Here is an 18,536-nt window from a genome sequence, read left to right on the forward strand (position 1 = left end):
CCGTAGCCAAAATGGCAAAAACGGAACCCTTATAGTTTCGTCATGTCCGTCTGTCCGTCTGTCCGTCTGTCCGTCTGTCACAGCCGATTTACTCGGAAACTATAAGTACTACAGTGATGAAATTTGATGGGAATATGTGTTGTATGAACCGCTACAAAAATATGACACTAAATAGTAAAAAAAAGAATTGGGGGTGGGGCCCCCCATACATGTAACTGAGGGATGAAATTTTTTTTTTCGATGTACATACCCGTGTGGGGTATCAATGGAAAGGTCTTTTAAAATGATATAAAGTTTTCTAAAAAACATTTTTCTTAAAGTGAACGGTTTTTGAGATATCAGCTCTCAAAGTCGTAAAAAGTATGTCCCCCCCCCTCTATTTTTATAACTACGGGGTATAAAATTCTAAAAAAAATAGAGGTGATGCATGCTAATTAACTCTTTCAACGATTTTTGGTTTGATCAAAGTATCTCTTATAGTTTTTGAGATAGGTTGATTTAACTGTAATTTATTATATTTGCTGCTACGGAACCCTTTGTGCGCGAGCCCGACTCGCACTTGGCCGGTTTTATTGTTTATATGAATTAGAGATGAATTCAATGGGGGTTATATTTAAAAAATGTTCACCATATCATCTACTGTGTATGTTTTGCAGAAAAAAATGAAGTTAAAAGATGCATTACGCAAGCCAGATGCATTATTGCATACACAACTGATATGATACGGGTACCCAAATGTTATAGGAAAATAAAGTATGTAGTTAATAAAAAGCTAACATTTTGTTGGTTTACAAAATTAATAAAAAAGGCGAGGCTTCCAATTTTCGTATCCGATTTTGCAAATAACTAGGGAACCGACTGACTAGCAATGTACACTATCTACACTGTTATTCATCACTTTGAACGCAAATAAAGATATCACCATCTACTGGCTAATATTTCTTGATAAATATAAAAATTTCACAACAATCTTCAGTTCAATTTCCATCATCTCGCATCGTTAAGATGCTATCAGTTTCCTTATAAACTCGAACTCGCCTCGCGTTGTCGCCTACGATTTGTGAGCCAAGGTTGACTCATCGATTTAAGCACCCCACTAGTGTACTACAGTTTATAAGAATGTTATTTAAAAATAACGTCCAGTATAGTATACACATCAAAGAAGACCCAGATATATTTTGTGTCCAATTTTCGAGAATTTACCTATCCTTCCTTTAAGGAAAGAGGTCGTCTTGATATTCCTTTTAAGGCAAAGTGGATTACTCAGAAATGGTCATTTATTTGCATATAATATTATGTTACGTAGGTACTTTAACTTTCGAGTCATGATTCTATTCAAAATGACGTAAGTAAAAGGATGTCAGCGTAAAGCTCTTATCGTTACTCCTGCCTTATGAGGCTAGCTCTGAGCCCTTTTAAATAAGCTATGCTCAAGGATGTATTTATTGATGTATTTCTTACTATTCGTAGGAAGAATTAGTATTAAACTTGCTATTTATCTATTTCTGCAGTATAAAGCCACTCAGACCAGAATAATAAGGCTCATTATCGACTTAATCACCTTGTTATATGTAGCCACGATACCTAAACCTAGCTTGTTTATTAAAAACGTTACTCATTCAAGGGATAAACATATAAAAAAAGATGTCAGTCATCGACCCTTACCAATACATCCATCAGTTTATTGGTGACGTGGAGTTTCATTTTGCTGAATTTAATCGGGCATTTGCACCAACCTTTAAATACGGCTTAGCTCGTAGCTGTCAAACAAGTAGGTAATCCCAGTATAAAGTTTAAACTCAAAATAAACAGTGTCAAGTCGCCACGAACATAGCTTTCGGGTCGGCTGATTGGCTCGGAGCAACGTGCGCATGAGTCATCGCACTTCGGTTAGAGGGTTCCCTCGCTGACGTGCGTTGCTTTCGATCGAAATATAAGACAGGCAATAGGAAAGCATTTTGTACCACATTAAATTCTTTTATTTTTTTAAATCGGTTAAATTAAGTAGTAATTTCTAACTTTTCTGATAACCATTTCAGAATCTATACAGAACAAGATCAATCGAGTTCTTTAAGTAAAAGTCATTTCATTGTTTGGGTTAAGTTTCACCAGTAAATTTTAAGCGTTTTCCTAGTCCTTATTTTACATATTTGCGCAGTATTTGTGATTTCGCCTACGACGTGTTTGCAGTTAAATATTATTCGATTAAATCATCATTAAATATATGTATACCCACAACATGAGAGCATTGATTTCCAATAAAATTCACGAGTTTTACTTTAAACATGCCAATTAATAATTATGTACTTAAATCAATCTTATAATCGAATTGTAAAATTTATTGAAGTGAAAACTTCTTTAGCGGCGTTGGGTATAAAATCTTAAACTCGCGTCAGGACTCAGGAGTCAGGACACGTGACCTGATCGAAAAAGCGTAAGACGGATGGATATCAAACATGCTCAACGTTAATAATCAAGTTTTCACTTCTGCCGGCACTCCCGGAGTGCAACCCGTCTTTTTTTTATTAGCTCTAATTTTTGAAAGTCACAAAAAATAAAACGTTAATCCATACTAATATTATAAATGCGAAAGTAACTCTGTCTGTCTGTCTGTTACTCAATCACGCCTAAACTACTGAACCAATTTGCATGAAATTTGGTATGGAGATATTTTGATACCCGAGAAAGGACATAGGCTACCTTTTATTGCGAAATATGTACCACGGGCGAAACCGGGGCGGACCTCTAGTCTTTCATATGTTTACCTAAGAATAATTATCGAATCGAATCACGATGATATTATTACAACAATGTAAGTTTAAATATCACGTGTATCAACGTTGAACAGCTATGCCTACGATATAAAAACTAAATTACCTGCATGATTATTATTGCTTGCCACTGTACATATTTACATAGACATGCAACTATGAAATGTCGACGAAGCCTTAATCGACTGTCAAATCAGATTATCCGCCGTGACCTAGGGTTTAATGTCACTCTTTATTATTCCCTAGCTCAGCTGCAGCCTGCAACTACACTTTAATTGATGCATTTGTTTATAACGTTAGTTTCTAAGGTTTCTGTTTGTATATATGTTACGGCTAAAGGTAGGTGAGAACATAAACTTAAGATTAGCCGGCTAAACTTAGGTTTATTTTCGACGAGGTGTTAATGTTAGTTTGTTCTATCTTTAGCCGGCTAAACTTAAGTGTAACCGCAGGCCCGTGGCTAAAAATGTCGGGGTGGGTAGATTTGGTTACTATAATACATGTAAGGAACAGGGCGAGTGTTTTCTGGCACTTCGCCGGCTGCTGCCGCAGCACGCTCGCTGCGCTCGCTCGGCTCGTGCGGGTCTTAAGAGTTCTAACCTAACCTAGCCACCAGCTTTCTGCCCTGAGTCGGGGTGGGTAGATTTGGTTACTATAATACATGTAAGGAACAGGGCGAGTGTTTTCTGGCACTGTGCGGGCCCCTCAAGCCCTCCACCGGCCCGGCGCTAACCAAATCTACCCACCCCGACATTTTTAGCCACGGGCCTGCGGTTACACTTAAGTTTAGCCGGCTAAAGATAGAACAAACTAACATTAACACCTCGTCGAAAATAAACCTAAGTTTAGCCGGCTAATCTTAAGTTTATGTTCTCACCTACCTTTAGCCGTGACATATAGATGTTTATTCGATTCTGCAGTACCGTCTTCACTGGCAGTGGAATTCTGGAATAGTTTATTCATGAGATGTGTTGTTTTTCTCATTCTTACGAATTCATAGAGATGTCATCATTATTTACCCTAAACTAGTAGCATTACCTAATAAACATCAATAATATGAAATATGTAAGGATATCGCCCACGTGGCCTGACAAAATGTTGCTTACGGGCTGTTTTTGACGTAACACCTTCTCGTTTTGGCCACCTCAGACCACGTTAGTCACGCAAGTTGCGATTAATGTATTTAAATGTGCCGTAACTTCTGTTTTGGCTGGTTATTTGTGTTACGAAATAGGACGTGGAACGCTTTTGCGAAGGCTCACTTGACTGGTTGAACGAAATTGGATAATTTGTGCGAGGTGTTTGTTCGTTTTTGTTTTGGCTCTATTAGGAGAAAAACGTAATACGGACGACATTTTAAACTATAATGAATAATATATAGACTCTCTATAATATATAAATATACAATAAAGAGCAGGCTGCCAAAGGATATAAGCTCCTCAGTCCTGAAATTGAAAAGAAAACATTGAATGATCGTATAAACTTCCATATAAATCTTTCTTTTCAAAGCATCGAGGCTCTTTTAGACATGAATAATTACGATGCTTATTTTCCAAGCGTTTAATTCGTACTTTTGTCTAGTAAATCTAAACAATTAAAAATATAGGCCAACAAGCTACCAATCTGCAGTGCGATTTTATCTAAAGGATGTAGATGAAGCAAGATCTTATTGTTAGTAGTTAGTTAATTTTTCTATTAAAATAATTAAGTATCTTGTATCCTTTTTGGTCGCTCAAGCATTCAGGACAGCTATTGGGCAATATAATGCACAGAAATACCACTTTCGATTTTACATAATGATGTCATCGTTGAGTAGGAGTCTGTTATGAATAATGAAGTTGGAAGCGTTGTTATAATAAGCAGTTCCTTGATTTGATTTGATTGTTATTAGGTACTAGGTAAGGACAAACTTCGTTGTCACAAGTAAAGATTGAGTGAGACCTTCGTTGGACGTTAACGGATATTACAAAAATATACAAAAAACATTTGATTAAAATTCTGCACAGAGTTCCATTTGTATCGCTGCTTATATTGTGATACCTAGGTTTTTTGAAATTTTTTGAAATGATAGTACCAGATATTGCTTTCATGCCTATACGTCGCCGAAAGATTAAACATTTTATGAGACAATAATAATTAAATTAACGATATTTTAACCAATTTAGACAGACATTGTATGAAAAAGTAGGTTTCAAAAATATACCCTAAACAGTGATTGTATACCAAAGCCAAAAGCAAAATTTCATAGAAAGTAACACCAATAAATGCCTTTACAGTTTACAATATAATCAATAGATAATAGAGTGAAATGAGGCCGAACACGATGAATGGATGGAAACTAGAACATACCCTAAAACCGGATTGTCGTTGTTTCGATAAATATTAGGTCTAGATAAACGGTCCTTACAAGTTTGTCCTACAAGTCGCGATAAGAGAAAGGATTGGGAAACACATTAGACCAATTATTGTTCATTGAATTATGGGAACTGAGTTGCATTTCATAGCGATTACGATAATTGTCAGAAGATGGTTCAAGATGGACAAGTTTTCAGTAAAATGTCTAGACAATCAAATTAAAACTAAATCAATATTATTCTAAATAGAAATTATTCTGGAGACAACTTTTATGTATCGACGAACCGATGGCAAAATTAGTTACATTCAAGCATCTACAATGACTTTTCATTACATACGGAGCTTCTACAACAGAAATTGCAGACTTCCTATATGTGAAGTAGAGTTTACTTCGATTTATCGAACAAATTTCTTGGATTTGCATCTGTATACGATTTTTTTTTCATGCAGCATTATTTTGTGTTTTTATTTATTAATGTATTCCTTAATTTGTGATTTATGTTAAATTGTGTGAATTAATCTACATAAGTATAGTTAAGCATAACCCTCTTTAGTTTCGGTCGCTTGAGGATTTTTGTAAATGAGCTCTGTATTCACGAATAATATACGCAAATTATGTTAATAGTTCGTGTTAAAAATTAAAATATATTTAGGCTCCGTGTAAGCAAAATAAAAATAACGGTAAGTGCTCAGTTAACTATATGAAATATGAGAACATAATCGTCGAGAAAACGCCATTAACTAAATATAAATAACACGTACAGTAAAGGTGTGATTAAAGTGCAGAGGCGCGAACGATTTTAATTTATATATCGTAGTTAGTATTTGATATGAATAAAGGTAGTGAGTGTTTGAAGGCTAGGTTCACTTCAACTACATAATATTTCATGTACACAATAATTTTTCGTAAACATTGCATTAGTTTTAATCACGATAAGGTTTCTGTGTCGTTGTTGCAATGAAAGGCTTATTTCATTTTAATCAATTAATAAAAATATCGGAAAGTGTTTTCACATTTTTCTTGCCTTATAAACACTTAAATGTAGTCTTATAAAATTCATTGACTTTACCTAAAACTCTGGCCTCTATTTGATAGCACAGTTTGCCATCGCTCTAAGTTACCAAGTTACACATAGTGGAGGGTCTCGCGAGGCTCTAGCGTGTGGGAGGGCGTGGGCGGGCGTGTGTTTCCGCCTCGTGATCTCACCAGCAGCCCCCGGCTCGGACCGAGGCCCCACTTGTACATTCTTAGACAAGAGTGGCTTGTATATGTGTCAATTGTTGACATTTCTCACGCTGGATGCGGACATTACATGATTTTAATACAGACAGATAAAATCTGCCTAAAGGGTTACCTTAGGTAGTAAGTATAGGATGTGAAGTGTCTCATCGATTCAAATTTCAAATACAGAGAGATAAAATGGCTTACTTACTAAAGAGTTGCCCTAGCTAGTAAGTATATGATGTGAAGTGTCTCATCCCCTAGGGGTTACGTATAGGAATGATATTGGGTATTGCACGCCTCATAAGCGAAGCGTTGAGGTGGGTACTACTGTCACTTCGCGCAAAACATCTGATTTTTCAAACTTAAAATGTCTTTATGTATCATACATTGCACTTGTAAGATAATACATACACGCACATATTAAGAAAAAACACTATTTTTAACATTCATGATATTTTTGATGTCATTTTTGTTATTTAAACTAGTTAAAAAACAGTTTAAAAAAGTTCTGTCTTGGACGTCCGTGTGTCTGTATGTGCGGAGGATTTTCTTGTTAACACGATAGCGACCGAAATACTTTACTAATCGAGTCTTTTTTTTTCTCTTACGCTTGAGTATGCTCAGGAATAGAACCCTTTCATTTTTCAGGGTCTGATTCGATGTGGTTTAATTGTTATTAAATAAACAAAAATAATAATTAATAAATAATTATTAAAAAAAAATTATGAGGCGTGCACTTTTGGATTTTCCAAACTATTTGATCTTAGAATGCAAGTACAGGAATCGATTTGATGAAGAGTTTGTAAGACTGTTATTCGGCGACAGTACTTGAATAGAATGTAATTACAAAGTACAGAACAAAGAAGTATTTTCTAATTATTTACGTTCCGTAGATAGCAATGTAGTGTAGAGTAAATTGATTTCCGCCGTAATACAAGCGATATTTGCATAGTCATTCTCTTGAGACATTAGAATTATGTAAAACTATTTCACTTTCTAATATTTTCCTGTGTGAAACACTTAGAAAGTACACATGGAGTAGGCTCTTATAACTTCTACCGAGAATAATACTTATATGTACCAATAAATGTTTATTATGTAAAGAGAAACAAAGCAAATTAAGCTCCGACTTATATTTACATTGTAATTTGTATGTATGTGTATACGAAGAAGTAGATGAAATTGTGATGTTATTTCACTAAATTAATATGTACAACTTCAAGGTTTCCGCCCCCGACTTCTCTCATAGTACGTAACTACCTATTTCAAGTTATCTCGGAGCAGTTGTTTTCCTTACAAATAGAGCCTATTTTAACGATTCCATGTATTTCTTTGGTTCAAATCCATCTAAATCGTTCACGATGTTTTGTCGTAATAAGAGGGATAAGAAGTCCTTGATTTCACACTGATCAGATTGTTCTAAATGTATCTTTGATGAATTAATTTTAGGGAATACCTATAAGAGTTGAGATTTTTTTTTGTTGAAATTGATGTATATTAAAAGCCTTCTGAACTATTTTCTATATTCTTTGTCGTTAGCTTATACTTATTACTTATCGTACAAAAATCTGAACAACAAACTTATCAGTTGTTCCACTGTGTTACGGAATATGCAAAATTTTGATCGCAATAACTTATTGAGTATTTAGTATTTACTGATAACGATTATAAGATAAGAAATATGCATATATGTATATAAATTGTGCCAATATTTCGAAATAATATATACATATTATAAAAGACGTGTGGCACTCGGGGACTGCCGCGGTAAAGCTATTGCATAGCATGCCTTCAATCCACACCTCCGAACCCGTCGGAGTGGGGAGCGTGAGGTTTTTTCGTTACGGAATTTCTCGATTCGGTCCCCGCGCTCAAGGCCCGCGATAGAAGCTATGCAATAGCTTAATAATTCTATAGATTGGTTTGAATTTTTAACATTTATAACTAAACACTAGATACCTATTAAAAACATTACTTTTTACCTAAAAAAATAGTGCTGTGAAGTATGTTTTGGAGTTGTTGTTTCAAATGATTTTGAGATAACTCATGAAATAATATAACTCCAAAAACTATACGTGGTCTAGTATGATCAATAGCATCTATAAGAACATGATTGTCAATGACCCGTAGACAATCTGAGCTACTTTTTAAAACATATCTAGGACGCTGCTAAAGCTTGTGCTTATACTGTAATTGAATTTATATAAACTGTACATGTTATTATATTTTGTACGGTAACGTTATGCGGCTGTGTTTCGTCTAGCCGGTTCCGACCGGCTCGCTGACTCACCGGAGTGGCTCCTGCGCGCGCGCATGTTATGGCACGATTTGAGTTATTGTTGCTGTGTGTTAAACTTGTTTTGTCTATAGGACAGGACAGGTCGATAAGCCTAGTTACGGTTCTTCAAAACGCTTTAGTATATATTATGTACGTTTGCCAATGTTTCTACGATACCTGATTAATTCTCATGAATACCGAAAGCGTTCCTAAAGACTGTATTCTCGCTCAACGCATTTTATTGAGGGTTTATGCATCACAGAGATAAGAATTGTATGTTTCAAATGTACCTACTGAACGTTATGTTAGTGTAACAATGCAATATAATCCTCTAAAATTGTCAAATTCCTTAAAATATGGTTCGTTATGGTACATCAAACTCAGTCTAAGAAATAAGACGTTGATATCAACGATGTAATTTTTATTGAATTCGGATACACGTCAACCGCGCATAAATCTTGACGATAAGCATCACGATCTCTTGTTCCACGCTGACAGTAATTGCGCATAACACAAACATGGTTCCGGAGCCTTATTAGTTTGATTCGTGGTTAGCGAAAGCCGCTTATTGTCATGGAGCGGCATTTCACGAGCCTGACCTTGTGTGACCTCCATCTGATAGTTTATATGTCTTCCGTGTGTTGCATTTGCATTGGTGTCGTGTTGACGTGTCGGATTTTATGGCCACTGCAGTGTTTGGGTCACCTGTTTTGTGTCGTGTTCCATGAAGTTCGGGTAACATGATAAAAACTAAAAAGTTAGTTTTGGAAAGAAACAGTGGCCAGTCTTTAAACTTCAATGATTTGGAAATATAGCAGGCAATTCCCATTACCAATGTTTACAATTGTGTGTGGTGTGTAATTCTGTCGCTATTATATGAGACTTGATTGAGCTACAAGCCCAGTATACTGTGGTTAACAAACAACTAGAAAGCCGTTTCAGACAATACGATAACACCATGAAATGAGGCATCCACGTGCTCCAGTTTCTCTATAATCATTATATTATACGCGCGATACACAGAGGTTGTTATTGCACGCCATTTTACTTTGTCATTCCTTTGGCCGTGGGAACAATGCATTTCTTTTTACTTTTACTTGACAATGCTGTGGTGGCAATTAAAGGGATAGATTGCTTAGCGGAAGATGGTTAACCAAACATGGTACTGCGTGTGCATTTAGTGACGTATCTTATAACCTCTTAGGCAAATGCGGTTTATCATTTCAGTTGCTCTTACTAAATATTATGGATGCAATATGTAAACAATGTATGAATATTGCATGAGCTCTGAACATCTGTTCAATCTCACTTGTTGTTTCAAACCATTTCAACTAACTATGTAGGTATTTGCAAAATTCATTATTCATTTTAGTTCAATACATAAATGGCTACCTTCGTCGGTCATTCAACAAGTTTCAATTATGTTGCAAATCTGCAGTTGACTGTTGACCTTAAATCATTACAGCTTGTTGGTGAAGTGAAGGTACCAGGTACACTCAGAGTTTCAAACTTTTCCTCTTGTATTGTTTATTTTTTGCATAGGTAGGTGTAGTTCCTATACTAACTTTCCTACTTCCACTAACCTTAATAAAATTCAAAAATTAATGAATTAACTATATGTTTTCTGATTTAAATAATTGATTTCTCAAGTATGATAATATATGCTAAGTACTCTCTATTTTTATAAGATGCTATCCTAAATTAACTCAAATTGTAGCAATCATGAATTGCTTGTACGTTCAAATATAATATAATGTAGTTGTTGCGCGAAATGTGGTCAGTTTTTGTGGATCGTGACGTAGAGATTTTTATTGATAGTATACGATTGTAAAAAGTAGGTTTATAATCCTCATTTCATTGTAGGTCAGCGTGTATATTAAAATTTCTTCCATAAGACATGTTTGTTGATTTATCGCGTTTTTTATTGCTTATCAATAATAGCGATTTTAATAAACAAACGATTACTTACTTTTTAAATGTATGTGCATTATCCTCACGTTCCGAGCAATTTATTGGTACAGATCAATAATTTTAATCTTTTATCTGCTTGGATTATAATCATCTCATAAAAAACAGCTAGACCAGCTTTTTGCAGTTTTAGATTTTTTGTTTTTTTACTTTGTTATCACGAGTGGGTATTTACAAAGTACATAGTTAATTGCATGGATATTTTATTCGAATGCTACATTTATTGATCATAATTTTTAGACGTTAATTTGCAGCACGATAGAAAGCGTTCATCGTGTTATTCCAGCAACAGTTTCTAAATAAGTGAACAGGCGAACGACCTGACGCTGAAGCGATATTTTCATCTAGGCAACTCAAATTTTTGTCGCAAAAAGAAAGTGGAGTGGGCAAAGTATGCGTTACGGAAACGCGATTTGTCACCGCATTGCCGAGCACAGCGCGTGAGGAGCATGATATAATTAGCGCCGAGATGCGTTAACGGGTCAATGACACCGCGTATAAAATTGTAACGGCGACCAGCGCACTTTGATCTCCTGTAAGGTGATACGCGTCGAGGAAAGTAGCGCGAGATACAGATCAAGTTCGATTGGCGTATTTGTTTACATGCAGCAACTGTACATATGCTTTTACACTTTGTAGGTCAAGTGCTCTGAAACTGTATATTCTTCCACTGGCTTTTATTTCGTTTAGCAAAAATAGATGAATCACTTGGATCAACAAAGGTCATAAAATTGAAATGGTAAGGCGTGGTAATGTGCTCCTGCAATCCCGCATCAATTCATGACATGAACGAATGAAATTCAAAATGAAAAAGATTATATAGCAGCAGTGCATGGTTCCAGATACCAAAAGTACTGCAACCCATTACATTACCAATAACTTTTTGTTCATTACATTTCGGTTCGTTCCACTTTCGTCGGGTCATGGAGCGTAACCATGGCGGGGTTTATTCGATAATCCTCTATGGGTTCGCAATTTTGTGTGTTGAAACTGTGTCATGTAAAATTGCTATGAGTTTACTTGGAAGGATGAGTTTTGCTTGTAATTGTTTATCAGTAGCCTTGAGGAGCTAGGTTTGAAGATCATTTCACTCATGGTATTGGAAATTATGTAAGATTCTTACACATTAAACGTCTACATCTACATAGAATAATGGAACCCTATGATTTTGGAAATATTTAAAAATTTCGCTACAAAACTAAAATAGTTTTGATTCTAGGTAGTAGGCACAACTAATCATTTTAAGCGATCATTAGTACTCTTCTTTATTCATCTCTGAAGTTTTATTCGACTATGCGACACTATATTTTCATCGTTTGAAGAGTTGGATTTGTAAGACAAGTATTATTTCTGGGGAAGATTCTCTGCATATAAGTTGGAATCTTTACTGCATTCAAGAGTCTCTGTTTTAGAACTGTTTACATCTCATAATAGATGCCTCTGTGGGCAGCTGTGTTACGTATATCGTAACATTGTGGCAGGTTGTCGGAGGTCGGTGACCTTGTCCTGGTTGAGTTTTGTGTATTCAATCCCGTTTTTCTGAACGTCTGATAGTGATAAATCGACACAGTGCCGGTTGTTGTTTAAGATCCGTTACCTGAAACATAGAAATTAATTCATCGGCAATTAATGCAGTATTTTTATTGATGGACGTGATATTTTTTTTTATCATTATCTTCGTGACATTGTCCTCTACGGTCCCTTTTACAAATTAACTGTCTAAGGTTTTCAGGATTTGACCTATCGCAAACCCTCTAATTCGTTCCGGGGGTATGAAACGTAGGTAGTCTGGCATTATCCTGGCTACATTGCGGTTACTTATGCGTCTAGCCGCCTCCCTTTATGTCTATTGTTCTATAACGAGTGTCTATATGCACCAACTACCATCCAACTTTAATGCAATTTTACGATTTCAACTCTATCAAATGAACTTAGGTTACAGTCATTATTTGGTTTATTTTAGAAAGGGGCTTTTAATGTGTTTTATTGAAATAAATATACAATGATTTAAATTTATGTTAAATTCTACGAATTATATTATCGAAGTATTTATAGAAACTTAACTAAAGATATAAGTTTATAAAGAGAAACAGTTCGCGAAAGTATATAAATTTAATTCAGTTCGCTCCTAAAGAGACCAGACTCGCGGAGCACCTGTGTAAACAATAAATGAATTATTGAATTCAGTTATTAATACCAGCATCTAAACATCTTGACTGTGATGAATCGTATTGGCCTATATTGAGTTGGATATTTATTTTATGAGAAAAAAACAAAACAAATATAAACGTCCTCTGGTCTGGTAGATGTGTAATTTATTTAGTCTTGAAATATCGAATATAGAGGATTTCCGCAATTCAGCGCACAAAAAATTTATGTAAATGAAAAATATCCCATGTATTTAATATCTTTACTGTTTCTGTACTCATAACATTTTATAAGTTAAACCAATGTAGATGATTAGTTTTTCATTTGTAGAAAAGAGCACGTATGATCCTTTTTTTTCAAAATTTCATTTTAAAATTACTTTATTAATCTTGGCACATTTTCTTGAAGTTCAGTTTATTTGCTAAGAATTTGTTATTAATAGTTGCCCCACAAATTTCCAGGCCGCATACACTCCGCGATCGTGTCCGGTATCAATCTGGAGACGCGCTCGGTGACGGTGGAATGGTACGAGCGCGGCGAGACGAAGGGCAAGGAGGTGGAGATAGACGCGATCCTCGCGCTGAACCCGGAGCTCTTGGTGGGCACGAGGCACACGCCGCACTTGCAGCCGATGCCCAATAAATTGGCCAGGGTAAGCATTGAACACGCGGTGTTTCCCTTAGACACATACACATTATAGACACATTTTTAAAGAATAGAATAAATTCGAATCATGGAAAGACGCGGGTTCGAATCCCGCCTCGTGATTGAATTTTTTCTTTTCTTTAAAAATTTATAAGCATTGAGCCCGTTAAAATTGGTACTCCACCTAGGCCATTTTATGGCCAGTTTATGTTTGACCAACTCTGTCTGTCTAATGATTTCACTAAACTTATGATTTGGGAGTAGATACTTTGACTTCTTTATGGTCGCCTAGGAGCGAAGTAAATTCACATTGGAATTGTAATTGTCCAAGAAATAATAATTATGTTATCAAAGTGACTCATTGGGGTTTTACAGTAGAGATTATCCACAAATATGTATTGAGTTGAGCCAGCAGAGATTATTGATCGATTCTTTAAGTTACTATAATATGAGTTAGGTCTTTTAGTAACTGTTACTTACAAAATGTGCAAATAAATTTAAATTTTGTTTTAAATGATTCTAATACAAGATACGATCCTAGTGACTTGTCGTAGCTTTGACTAAAAAGTAGCTTCACCAGACAAATGTGACAAAAAAAACGTGCTGAAAGCATAGTAGTTATTAACTCCATAAAATTAGCTATTAATACTAACTCAAAGGTCATCGTACCTATCACTCTCGCTTACACTGCCAATTTAGTGCTCAATGAACGATAGTATCATTCTAATCAGTGTTCGGACTAACTTGACGGCCTAATGATTACTAGCATTCGTAACCGATTACGTCAGTTTTATTAATATTAATATCGAGTTGCATTGCAAACGTTGCGTTATGACCTTGCTTTTTGCACACGTTAGATAGTTAACTCGTTTGGGTCCCACAGAAGCTTTGCCTCTAGTGAAGCATTTCACATAACGTCATGACTTGCAGTTTTGCTTTTAATTATGTACCGATTTCACGATAATGGAGCGGATTTTGTATCGATTTGTGAGGCCGTTTTGTACCAAGCCGCGATCACCCTCATTGTTTGGGTATCGAAGCACGTTGCTACAACGATGCGACGCCGGCATACGTGAGTCTTGTCCGTGCTTTCCGCTCATGAAGACCAGAAACGCAGTTCATAGAAACATGCTCATTAACACATATATTATAAAGACTAAGTGATAGTGTCGAGTTAAACGAATAAAGGAGTATGAAATGTTTCCACTCATCTTCAGTTGGCAGGTGATTGCAAATCGCACGTAGTATCAGAATCACTCAATAGCACCGTTACCTAGGCAACACTGCTTGCCCACGCCGAACATCATAACAATACGTGTGTGTCATTTAATCATTATTTTGAGATTTGATTAATTCCATAACCGAATTTAATAAAGAAAATAAACACAATGTGAAGTATATTTATAAGTAATTATACCGTAGTGTCTGCAGTCCGACAGTAATTGATGGTCAGGCGACCTTGTATCCGATGCCGGACGATCGATTTTCCACACTCATATTCACTTCAGTTTCACTTTTACTTAGAACTAGAGCGTAGTCACTCGTCGATTATGGAGTTGGATGCTTTGCACATGGATTCGTAAGTTGCACTGTTGTTCGTGATTGTTTGGTAAGGACCCGTCGGGCTCGTCGTCGGACGACGGCGGCTTCCTGCGCGAGGGCGGTGAGGGCGAGGGCGCCGGGGACTCCGGCCACACGCTGCCCGTGCGCAACTCACGATCGGTATTCGCATTTCGCACTCATTTGCACGTTGGACGCCGCACGCGACGGACGCGCCGTCCGTCGTTGTTTTATTTTTTGTTTTCAGCGACACTCCACTTTATTTGATTGTTTTTATTTCGTTGCTTACTATGATTTGCACAGACGCTTGTTCTGGTACTGTTTTTGTTGTGTAAACAAATTTGTTTATAATGGTTTACGCAATAAAAGCACGTTCCAATCTTGTTTTGTTACATAGTCTGTATTATACATTAGTTACGGTGGCACAATTTATTTTACTTTAATTTTGATGGTCACAGAAACTTGATATTACCTATTTCTCAATAACAATTTTCTGTGTGACTGTGACCTGCTACAACTTCGGAAGAGAAGGGTCTTATCTCACTAACAATAGGTTATAACTTTTTCTTAAAATGTTGCAATAACAGTTATTGCTACTGCGTATCAAAACAAAAGCGCAGCAGAAATTAGCCTTGTATTTATATTTTACTTTTCCGTATTATCTGATAATTTTTATGCACATTAAAATCCAAATATAGCCGCACAATCAACATTTTTGTACAAAATTTAACCGAAGTTCAATACAATGACTCATCACACAAAAACAATCGGTTATAAAAATAGAGCCATCCAAGTATTAAATACATTTCGTGTCAGGGTGAACGATTAATTGAAACGAGCTATGTTAATACACCTTCCATATTCAGAGACAGGTTTGTGTATAGTGGCCCTTAACGCTATGGTAATAAGGGTGGTAACGTTTTAAGGTGATGAATTAATTTTTCTAACATTTACGGCCCTTTTTAAACCTTCGTAATTTTTATATTATTAAAGTTGTCGTGATGAAAATTCTTGACAAGAAAGTTCAATAGTAACACAATACGTCTACCGTTTTAGAAACATGATTCCATGATATTTTCTCGATAGAAAAAAAATACAAAGTTCTCATTGTTATTTTTTTTTAATCTCTGGCATCTTCAAAATAACAAACGTAAAGTTACGACTTTTTGGATATTAACTATAAAATATACAACCTATACGTCTACCGATTTAGAATTTTGAAATATGCGATGGTTTTGAAATAAACAAGAAATACTTGAAATTAGCGCGCGACCAGCCAATATAGCGAGAGCCGCCCTGCACCTTCCTACCCCGATCGCTGCACGAGTCATTCCCGCTACGGCCGTCACACGGGGAACTTGTGTCGCTCGCGCAATCGTAACAAAGGGTGACAACACGATAAGACAAAATGAGACAAATGGGGACAATAAAGAAAATAAGAAGAAGAAACATAAAGGTTGGAGGAAAAAGAATGCTTACAATTGGAACAAATTAATGAAGTAAGTTGGTTTTATTTTAAATTTGATGATAATTGTATTATAGACGATGTTTGATATACGTACCCCTGTTTTAAGTACATAACGAATGTGTAAGGTTTTTCCATTTATAGCATAGATAATCTTTTCAGAAATCCGGAATCCAGAAGGAAAATAAACCCACTGATTGTTCACAATGTGAACCCACTCCTTCGTAAGTACCTTTAATCAGTCAAAAATGTATGTTATCAACGCTCTACTGGTTTTATCGCATGATTCCATTTTTAACAAAAAGCAACAAAGTGCAAAGAAATAAAAAATCATGGTGAACTTAGTGGAAGTATGGCGGACATAATATGGAACAGGAGCTCATTGGAGTAGTATTTTATTTAAAAAAAATACGAAAAAATTTCAAGAATTACATTTCTTAGTAGGTGGTAGATATTAGATAAGTATGTTGTATAAAGAATTTGATGTTGATATTTATTTCATTTATACTTACTACACCTGTGCGGGAAATTGCTTAGTACTAAAACAGGTTTATATTCATATTTACATAGTAATGTGAGTTTTCATTTCGAAAAATTTTGTGTAAGTATATTAAATTGAGTTCCTGGGTGATCTGCAAACACAATTGGGCCCGGAAGATGGCGCTGCAGTCACTCCTCCTAATCACATGAACCGATTTGGATGAATATTTGTGTGCACATTTCATTGTTGTGAGATGAATGATGATTGGTTGATTCTTGTTCACATTAGCTAATATTATGTATTTTTGTTGTTAGAAAGTAAACTTAATTTAATGTTTATAATACATTATTATTGGTATAAATAAGCCAGTGTTCGTCTCACATTGCTGTAATTATAATTAATAATAATTCTAATTATTCATTACAAATAATCAAAATAAAATAGCCAGAACAAAGTTAGGCCCTGGTAGGGTAGGTAGGCAGGTACCTACCCTACCAGGGCCTAACTTTGTTCTGGCTATTTTATTTTGATTATTTGTAATGAATAATTAGAATTATTATAATAGAGTGCAAAAAATAAATACATGCGTCAATATATTTTGTGTTTTTTTTTAAACAATTTTTTTATTTAAAAAAATATCATTCCGACCGCGGCTTTGCCCGCGTGGAATTAGGTTATATCGTGAATCATGTTTTATCCCACAGAAGTGTTCAGTTCGGATAAAAAGTATCCTATGTGTAAATCCAGGCAATTAGCTATATTTTATCAAAATTGGTAATGTAGTCTTGACGTGATTAAGTAACAACTAACAAAAAAATTTACAAATTAACATCCAAAGTTTCGCATCAGTTTTACTGTATTAGTGATATCTTCCACTCTTGACTTTGACTGAGAAGAATTAGGGTTTATAACTTCTTTCAGAAATAGTACCTTTCATTTCTGGGCATGATGTAATATCTACGTCAGCATCAAATTCTATCTAAATCAATTCAGTAGTCCGCGTTATTGAGTACCATTTCATTTTTTCAGAGTAACAATATTTTTTGTTATTTTAAAGATTATTTATAACCTGTATTATTTTGTAATAAGGTAAACATTACGAAATAATAATAATTATTAATAATGTCTAAGTAGTTGTTAAAAAGAAGATTATTTGTTTATAAGCAAGAAAATAAAACCAATGAATCAACAATTAAATAAATGTATAACAATATTATAACTGTATGACGACTCCATACATGTTTGTCCCGAGTCGGCCAGCGGCAGCGCGGCGAGTTTGCAAGAATGACTTCGCGCACACCCGCGATCGCGATAGCGAACTATAATTAGACTCCGCCCGCCAGGCAGTGGATTTTTTTTTGTGTATCGTCTTAACCATATGAGTCACATGCCCATTCCGCTATTGGAATACCAGTATGAAGGTAATGGGCTTGCTTCCTACTCTTTGTGAATTTATTTCAATGGGACATTTCGGAATAATGTCGTTATATCCTTGACAATGCTCTATTATCGATTTGAAGTGAATAGATTGTGTGCAACGGTTGATGCTGATTAATTTGCAAATACAAATTCGGTCGTAATTTTTAGATAATGCCTAATGTGTCTTGTTTATAAATACAGTTCATGTGTTCTATGATCAT

The 18,536-nt window shown here is 35.5% G+C and overlaps 1 protein-coding gene across 4 annotated transcripts in view; it reads left to right on the forward strand.

Annotated features, from left to right (window-relative positions):
• Klp10A (kinesin-like protein 10A) overlaps nucleotides 1-18,536 on the forward strand; it is a 51,837-nt gene that overhangs the window by 4,698 nt on the left and 28,603 nt on the right. For 2 of the 4 annotated variants that reach the window (XM_089696866.1, XM_089696867.1), the window contains exons 2-3: nucleotides 13,207-13,397; nucleotides 15,005-15,112. In XM_089696866.1, the coding sequence (XP_089552992.1) occupies nucleotides 13,207-13,397; nucleotides 15,005-15,112 (299 nt within the window). The remainder of the gene's footprint in view (nucleotides 1-13,206; nucleotides 13,398-15,004; nucleotides 15,113-18,536) is intronic. The other 2 variants (XM_089696868.1, XM_089696869.1) reach the window with 1 other exon arrangement.

Source organism: Colias philodice, chromosome 6 (assembly GCF_061535455.1).
Source record: "Colias philodice isolate Cphi_HAF_F1 chromosome 6, ilColPhil1 Martin Lab GWU primary, whole genome shotgun sequence".
NCBI lineage: Eukaryota > Metazoa > Arthropoda > Insecta > Lepidoptera > Pieridae > Colias > Colias philodice.